The sequence below is a fragment of the Athene cunicularia genome (assembly GCF_003259725.1).
Source record: "Athene cunicularia isolate RWA chromosome 19 unlocalized genomic scaffold, athCun1 chr19_part1, whole genome shotgun sequence".
Lineage (NCBI taxonomy): Eukaryota > Metazoa > Chordata > Aves > Strigiformes > Strigidae > Athene > Athene cunicularia.
Genome location: NW_020799124.1, coordinates 5,202,770 through 5,210,838, shown reverse-complemented (window position 1 = coordinate 5,210,838; position 8,069 = coordinate 5,202,770). Strand labels below are relative to the sequence as shown.

The window sequence follows — 8,069 nt, the reverse complement described above, 5'->3', positions numbered from 1 at the left end:
GGGGGGAGGCGGGAGGAGGAGACGCTGGCCCAGGCGGCGGCAGAAAGGCTGCGCTGCCCATTTTAGGCGAAATTGTGCAGCAGAGCGGGGAGGGGAGAGCTGCTGGGACGAACCTTCCTCTTCTTGAACTGCTGCCGTGCCAGGAAGCCCCTACACGCTGCCTGGAAGAGGGTGATATTCCTGCTGGTCTGCGCGTCCCGCTGCTCCTCCAGCCTGGCCAGTGACCCAGCTCGGAAAAACACCTGCGGGAGGGGAGAGGGGTGAGATGCCGCCGGGTGCCGGCATCCCTCCGTCCACGCCGTGCCACCCTCCCGCCGGCCAGGCTGGTGGGGACACGGCTTTCCCCTCTGCAGCCACTGGTCCTGTCCCATCGTGGGGGTTTTATTCCCCAAGCTCGAGGAATGCCGTAGGTGGGAGCAAACAGTGCTGCCCTTGTGCTGCCCCGCCGCGCCACGCCGTGCCATGCCGTGCCACACCGCCCACCCCTGCCCATGCCGTCAGCAGCCGCAGCCAGCGTGGGGATCCTACCCGGCTCAAACCCATGTGGTAGCTGCTCTTCTCCAGGTCCAGTGAGTCCAGGAGCTCCTCCACCGCCTGCAGGAAGGGAGAGGTGTCAGGGCCAGGCTGGTGGCACCCTGGCGTGCAGGGGACCCTTGGGGTGCAGGGGAGCCCGGACCATGGTGCTGGCCCTGGCACAGGGCTCATACTCGCTTCTCGTCCACCACGATGTAGTTGCGCCCGTGTTTCTTGGTCAGGTGTGGGGCCAGGACGTCAAAGCGCCGCCTGAACTCCGCAAACACCATGTGATCAGGGTACCCTGGGGGGAGCAAGGGAGAGTGGGGCTGTGGGGGCAGCCAGGACACCCCGGGGATGGCCGGGGACAGCCCCGTGTGCCCTGACTCCCTGGGGCCCATTCTGTGGGAGAGCTGATGGGGTCACCCTGCATGGCACAAGCTCCCCATGGGACCAGGCACGGCTGGAGTACCCTGACCCTTCCCAGGAGGTTTTTCTTGGCCGTGTCCTCCAGCAATTTTGGCTGAGATCTGGGGAGAAAGTGGCCAGATCCTGCCTCAGGAGGTACGCAGGGACACGTGTGCTGCCTGTGCAAGCAAACAAGCCCCACTCCGGCTCCACTCTGAGTCGCAGCCAACTTCTGCATCAGGCTCACAGTGCTGAGCCTCCACATCTTAATTAACAACGAGGTATTGATGGGGATGTTGACCCCAGCACAGCCAGCTGGCTGCGGCCATCGATCCAGGAGGTGTACGGGCAACATCGATTTCCGATGGCGGCAGGAAGGGTCCAGCCTCCAGGCAATAAAACCTCGTCTGGGTGACCAGCCATGCGTATCGATAAATGCTTTGCTGAGCATGACCCGGAGTCCCTCGCCCCAGCGGGACAGGGGCTGGCTGCCAGCAGGAGAGCTGCCAGGAGCCGGCGGCACCAGCGGAGACACCCAATTAAGGCCATGCCTGTCCCTGGCGCAGATAACGGCCTCGCAGGGGAGGGGGGGACAAGGACAGGACCGCCCTGAGGGGACGACTGGCAGCCGTGGGGCTTGGAGCAAAGGCACGTGCCAAAGGGGTTCCCCAGGGGGGGCTTTGGCTCCCCAGGGAGGAGACGTAGCCAGGAACTCCACGGTGCCCATCGCCGCAGCGGGATGCTCACCACAGCCCCGGCATCCGCACACAGCTCACCTTGGCGGTACATGCGGAGGGCATCGAGCAGGCGGGAGCCGCGGAGCTGGGCGCGCAGGAGGGGCACGTCCACCTGCATGAGCCCGGCCTCGCAGTGCTCCGCCGGCAGCTCCAGCTCGCTGCCGCTCACCCGCCGGCACGGCAGAGCCCGGGGGTCCCCACTGCTCCCTGCTGCCTTGGGCAAGAAGCAGTGCACGAAGTGAAGCTTGGACTTCTTGATGCTGTCAATGAGGGCATCCTGCAGGTACGGGAGAGAGGGGTGAGAGGTGACACCAGAGAAGGGCAACGGAGCTGGGGCAGGGTCTGGAGCACAGGTCTGATGGGGAGTGGCTGAGGGAACTGGGGGGCTTCAGTCTGGAGAAAAGAAGGCTGAGGGGAGACCTCCTGGCCCTCTGCAGCTCCCTGACAGGAGGGTGCAGAGAGGGGGGATGAGTCTCTCGAGCCAAGGAACAAGTGACAGGCCAAGAAGGAATGGCCTCAAGCTGCCCAGGGCAGGGGGGGAGTCCCCATCCCTAGAGGGATTGAAGAGTCGGGCTGACCCAGCGCTGAGGGATCTGGGGGAGTTGGGAACGGTCAGTGTGAGGTTCATGGTTGGGCTAGATGACCTCCAAGGTCTTTTCCAACCGAGATGATTCTGTGACATGCAGCAGTGCCTCAAACAGACCCGGGGACCTCCCCTTGGCACCCCCTCACTCACCACTTGCAGCTTGATCTGGATGCAGAGTGACTTCTTCTTGACGGCGGCCACGCCGGTAGTGAAGGTCTTGCGCATGCTGGTGGCCCGGCGCAGGGCCAGCTGGGAGCCCCCCTCCAGCCCTGCCACCGAGCCCGACAGCACCAGCGCCGACCCACCGCGGCCAGCAAACAGGCTGCTGATGATCTTCCTGGGGGGGCACGGATGGGACGTCACTCCCTAAAATCACCTCTCCCCCCAGCCGTGCTCCCTGACCTGGGACCCCACTCACTTCTGTGACTCCTGGAGCAGGACGGAGGCGTTTTGGGAGGCCGGGTTGTGCTTGACGTGGTTTAGCCAGCCCGTGGCATCGTACTCCACCCAGTTGGTCCCTGAGCTGTGTCCCAGGAGGAAGTGTCGGGGTTTGTCACTGGGGAGCAGCGGGTTGTGCCCTGTGAGGAGACACGGCACCGATGGGCACGGGACTGGCACTTCGCCAACACAAGGCCCTGCAGTATCAGGATCCCCCTGACCTTTCTTTCCCCCTTCCTGGGGGCCATAGTAGGAGAAGAGCCGCTCCAGTAAAGTGTCTTCGTTGCCCCCCGGCTGCAGTGCCTCCTCCTCCAGCAGCCACAGTAGCCCCCGTGCCTCGTCCGTGCGGGCCAGCGACCGGACCTGCGGGTGACACTGAGCTTGCAGCTGGTCCAGCACGTCGGTGTCCCCCGAGGCAGGGATGGGAGGACACAGGGGAGCTGGGCGAGCCGGGGAGCATGCAACCTCGACCGCTGTCAGCATCAAGGCAAAGCGGCACCACGCAAGTGAGCCCCTGCTTAATGGAGACCCAGCAGGGAAGAAGTCAGTACGTAACACTCCGGGCAGCGAGATGCTCACACTGGGGTGGAAAATGCTGCGCTCAGGTGCCCACAGGCTGAAACCCAGCACAGGGCTGGCACTAGCAGCCCCCCTTTGGTCTCTTCAGCCTCCTCCAGCAGAGATTGGAGCACCCCAGGGACTGGAGAACCTTGGGGACCAGTGCACCCTGAGGACCTGAGCACCTCGAGGACTGGAGCACCATGGGGATCACCCAAGAGCTCCTCATGGCACAGGCAGCTCCTGGGGTGGCAGGGGACACCATACCAGGCAATGCTCACAGCCATGGCTAAGCATTCAGGACAGCCCCTCTTCTTCCCCTGATTACAGCCAAAGGGCCAGGAAAGCCACCCGGCTGCTGCCTCACGCTACAAACTGCCACGATGCAGCCACGAGGAAGCGTGGCGGGTGCTTACCAGGGCCTGGTGCGAGGGCTGGTCTACAGCAGCTACAGAGCCAGAGGAGCCGGGCTCAGCGTCAGCCAGGGCAAGCTCTATGTTCTCCTGGTGAGGGGGGACAGAGGCACAGTTAGTGCCCACGCAGTGACAGGGATCCAGCAGCTGGTCTCAGAAGGGCCTAGGCAGGAGGCAGGGCTTTCCCGGTGTCCCACCGCCCCGGCACAGGGCAATGCTGGGTGCTGAGGGGGGCCCAGGGCATACAGAAGGATCCCCTTGGGCTGTCGGTGCCAAGATGGAGCAGCAGCAATGATCCCTCCAGCCACCCCATCACCTCCCAGCCTGCCCGCATCTGCCCGCAGGGCTGCCTGGCTGGGGCCGGAGCTGCCAGCAAAGGCATCGCCGGCGGTGGGAGCCCTGGGGAAACCGCTGCTGCACCGAGCACCGTGTCAGAGCTGCTTCGGATGGACGGGTCCAGAGCAGCCATGGGGCAAGATATCAGGGGGATCAGGTAGGAGATGTTTGCGCAGAGAGAGGAGGGCAGGAGAGGAGGTGATGGCAGCCCGGGGCGTCCCCGTTACCTCCTTGTAACGCTCCAGCTCACGGGCGAAGGTGCGTTGGTGGAAGAGGAGCTGCAGGCGCTCCTGGGCGTAGTTGTGGCAGAGCTCCTCGAAGGTGGCCCCCCGGTTCTGCCCTGCCAGTTCAGGGTTTTGCGCCCCAGGGGTGTCCACCACTGTCACCGAGCACACCGAGTGCTGGCTTGACTTCAGAGCCCTGTGGAGGACAAAGGGTGAGAGGTGACACGCAGCGGGGTGAGCAGGTGCTGCCAGGCCCCCCCCCGGCTCTTTCCCTGGCCCCCCAGCATGTACCTGTTGAGGAGGGAGATGAGGAGGGTGAAGAGCTCGGAGTACAAGCCGGCCGCCATGCCCTCCAGACACTCCAGCGCCGTCAGCTTGGGACCTGGCCAAGGCAACCCTGAGTGTCCCCAGCCCAGTGTCCCTCAGGGCCACCCGCTGTCCCCACCATCCCTCACCCTACCTGTGCCGCTGTCGCCCAGGGGGGCCTCGTCGGGGCCCTGCCGGAAGGAGGTGGATCGCTGCAGGGTGCCCTTGGGCTGGTGCTTGAAGATGGAGGAGGAGAGCTCCTCCAGGCTGCAGCCCAGCAGGTAGGCAGCTTTCTGAGCCCATTCGTGCCGTGCAAACTGCTTCCTCCCGGCTGGAGGGTGGAGAAAGGGGCTCAGTGCTGGCTGGGGCATCCCCCCGCAATGGGGGGGCGCTTCCAGCCAGGCCTGGGACAGTCTCAGGGTTCCCCCAGAGCAGGCTGGGGATGCTGTGCGCAGTGGGAGCACACGGCCGGTGCTGGAGGGCTGGGAAGTGTGTTTCGGGGTCTGATGAGAGGAGATGGGGTGTGAACAGCTTTGTGCCTCTGCAGGGCTGAGCCCAGAGCCACGATGTGGGGTGGGGGTCACCCCTCACCACCACTGCCCGGGGACCTCTGGGGCCTGTGACGGTGCGGGGCTCTGAGCCACCCTGGCACGGGGACACGTCCCTGCTCGGCCACAAGCACGGAGCAGCCCTGCGGTGCTGCAGGACAAACACGGATGCCGGGTGAGGGCAGGGGAGGTGGGAGAGGGTTAATGGTGACACTCAGGGACACGACAGCGACAGCGGGAAGGCGGTGGCACGTGGGAGGGGGAAGCCAGAGACACTAGCAGAGAACAAGACTTTACCTTCGTCGGCGTCTGCATTGCAAAAGGGCAGCATGCACCATGCAAACAGAGACAGGGGTTAGAAACAACAGCACGTGACAGCGCGGACACGCGGCACGGGGACGCCCTCCTGCCGAAACATGCCACGCGCAGGCACCGCCACGCCACGCACATGCCAAGCCTGGTCTCCCCCCACCCTGAGGCATTGCTGCAGCGAGATGCTGCAACCTGGCGTGGGGACCCTTCCCCTGCGAGCCCCAGCTGCGCCGTGGGCACTGGTGGGGTGCAGCTCAGCTCTGTCCCAGAGCACAGGGAGCTGCTCTTGGATCCAGCCTGGTACAAGGGTCAAGGGGCCAAGAAAATGGGGGCTGGTGCGGCCGAGCTGGCTCTGAGCATCCCCAAGTGTCCACAAGATGCAGGGGAGGTTCCAGGAGCAGCACAGAGCTGGGGCTGGGATGCTCGCCCCAAGCAGGATGCAGGGATGCTCCCCCCCAAGCAGGATCTGGGGATCCCCCCCCCAGCAAGCCCCCACAAAGCGGCTCTGGAGCCGACAGAGCATCCCACCGCTGTGGCTGCAGCGGGGCCCTGCTGCCCTCTAGTGCCACGAAGCACCCCACGGGACATCACTGCACCCCGATGCGCCCCCGAGACCCCTCCAGTCTCTCCCTCCTCATCCCCGACTCATCTTTTTCCCTCAGGGCTGCAAAATTCCCTCGGTGCAGCCGCCAGTTCCAAGTGCCCATTTCAGTGTGCTGTCCCAGGCCCCCCCCCCCCTCAGCGTGCAGCACCACGGGGGCTTCCAGCATCACAGAGGGAAGGCAGAAGGCCCACGAGGAGAAAAGCAGCCCCATGAAGCCGAATTCACCACCCCCAGGGACGGAGAGCCAAGCAGGTGCCCATCGGAGCAAACCCTGCAGCCCACGGTGAGCTCTGGGTGCCGGGGCAGCCCTGCTCCACATCACCCACAGGGCCAAGAGGACTGGGTGGTGGGCTCCTGATGGACAGCAGGCAAATTTGGGGCTGCCAGGACCCAGCCAGGGGTCAGGGTTGGTCCCGGCACACCAGCAGCATCCCAAGCCCCCATTTCAGCCCTAAAACCAGCACCGCGCGGCACCACCCGGAGCAGAGCCCCCCGCGGCTCCGATTACCGGCTCCGTCTGCCAGCGGCTCTGCGGGGAGGACAGGGGGGAGAGGTGTTACACTGGGGATGGAGAACAAAGGTACCCCCCAACTCCCTCAGCCCCAGACAGGCCCCTGGTCCCCCAAGTTGGCAGGGGCGAGCCCAGGGTCTGGGGGTGTTCAATTCCCAGTTGGACCACCCCAACCAGTGGGACCACCAACCAAGGGGGCAAAAGCAGGGCACTGTCCCTCAGCCAACACAGCCCCAAAGACACCCCCCCCCCAGGGCTCAGCCACACCAGGGGGCCATTTGCAAGGTGCTGGTGATCAGCCCTGAGACCCTCGGCTCATTAATGCCTCCCAGCCCTGAGCAGCTCATTACCTTTCGTGGCCCCAGCGGCCCCCAGATGATAAATGGCCCCCAGGATGAGCCAGAAGGCTTTCTGCTCATCGCTGGAGATGCCCATCACCTTCATGGCAGCCTGGAGCTTGTTGAATTGCTGAGTTGCCTTCTGCTTTTCCTCTGGCTGCGGAGAGCAACAGGATCCATCGGTGTGGGAGCCTGGCTCTGCCTCTCCCTGCACCCAAATGGGCCCCCCCACAGCCCCCCACCCAGCCCCATAGCAGCGACCTTGGAGAGGGGTGTGATGCCAAAGATGTTGTTCTCTGCCAGGTGGTTGAAGTGAAGTTCAGTCCTGCAGGGATAAACACCGAGATTGGCCCCACGTGGGACTCGCCAGAGACCCCTCAGGCCAGGGGCCGTGCCCTTGTCCCCCCAGCTCACCGCAGGGCGCTGTCGGAGCAGGCCAGCAGGTAGTAGAAGATGTTGAAGGTGGCCTCGTTGGCTGGGCGCTTGGCGACGCGCAGCTTCTCCAGCAGCAGCGTCTGGTGGAGGTGGGAGGGTTGGAAAATGTCCCCCAGGGCCTGACTCCCACCAAGAATCCCCCCAAGCCTCATTCTTGCTGCCTGTCCAGGGTCCCCATGGAGACGTGAGGGTCTCCCACCCATGGCAGGGCATCGTATAAATGCAAATGTCATGCAAAAAACCCAGGAGCATCTCCTCTCCCGGGGTGTCTGCTACTACAGGAGCGCAAAGCGCCTCTTGTGTTTTAAGGGCTCTGCTGTTATCACACCGGGGTGGTGTCTGGAGGAAAAATACACCGACATCAGGCCTAACTCAGCAAGGAGGGGCAGTCAATCTGATCTGTGCACATCTGGGTGTGAACAAAGATGAGAGGATGCCTGGCTGCTAAGCGCTGCAAGCACAGCCAGGCAGCCGACGGGGGTCTGTGGCCGAGCTCCCGGGCTAATGTGCAGGGAAACACCCCAGTGAGGATGGACCGGCTCCCATGTCAGGGGGGGCCACTACGGTGAGGATGGACTGGCTCCCATGTCAGGAGGGAGCCACCCTGGCCCCCTCACCTGTACAGAGGCAGATGCCACCTGCCCAGCCTGGTCGAAGTCCAGAGAGATGATCTGGGAGAAGCGGGTGGCGTTGCCGTTCATGCTGGTGCTGCTATTGCCAAAAGCCTCCAGGATGGTGTAGAGAGCCTGCCACTTCTCCACTGTGGGAAGAGAAGTGGGGCGGTGGGGTGCAGGGGCTGTGG

General features: G+C 64.3%; 1 protein-coding gene across 1 annotated transcript in view; it reads right to left on the bottom strand.

Moving 5' to 3' along the window:
* MYO18A (myosin XVIIIA) overlaps window positions 1–8,069 on the bottom strand; it is a 31,376-nt gene that overhangs the window by 11,753 nt on the left and 11,554 nt on the right. The window contains exons 8-23 of the mRNA XM_026861830.1: window positions 7,885–8,027; window positions 7,247–7,347; window positions 7,094–7,157; window positions 6,845–6,989; window positions 5,365–5,376; window positions 4,674–4,850; window positions 4,505–4,595; window positions 4,217–4,409; window positions 3,657–3,743; window positions 2,904–3,045; window positions 2,663–2,822; window positions 2,395–2,581; window positions 1,698–1,935; window positions 708–817; window positions 529–594; window positions 66–242 (exon numbers count right to left, since the gene is read on the bottom strand). Coding sequence (XP_026717631.1) covers window positions 66–242; window positions 529–594; window positions 708–817; window positions 1,698–1,935; window positions 2,395–2,581; window positions 2,663–2,822; window positions 2,904–3,045; window positions 3,657–3,743; window positions 4,217–4,409; window positions 4,505–4,595; window positions 4,674–4,850; window positions 5,365–5,376; window positions 6,845–6,989; window positions 7,094–7,157; window positions 7,247–7,347; window positions 7,885–8,027 — 2,093 coding nt within the window. The remainder of the gene's footprint in view (window positions 1–65; window positions 243–528; window positions 595–707; window positions 818–1,697; window positions 1,936–2,394; window positions 2,582–2,662; window positions 2,823–2,903; window positions 3,046–3,656; window positions 3,744–4,216; window positions 4,410–4,504; window positions 4,596–4,673; window positions 4,851–5,364; window positions 5,377–6,844; window positions 6,990–7,093; window positions 7,158–7,246; window positions 7,348–7,884; window positions 8,028–8,069) is intronic.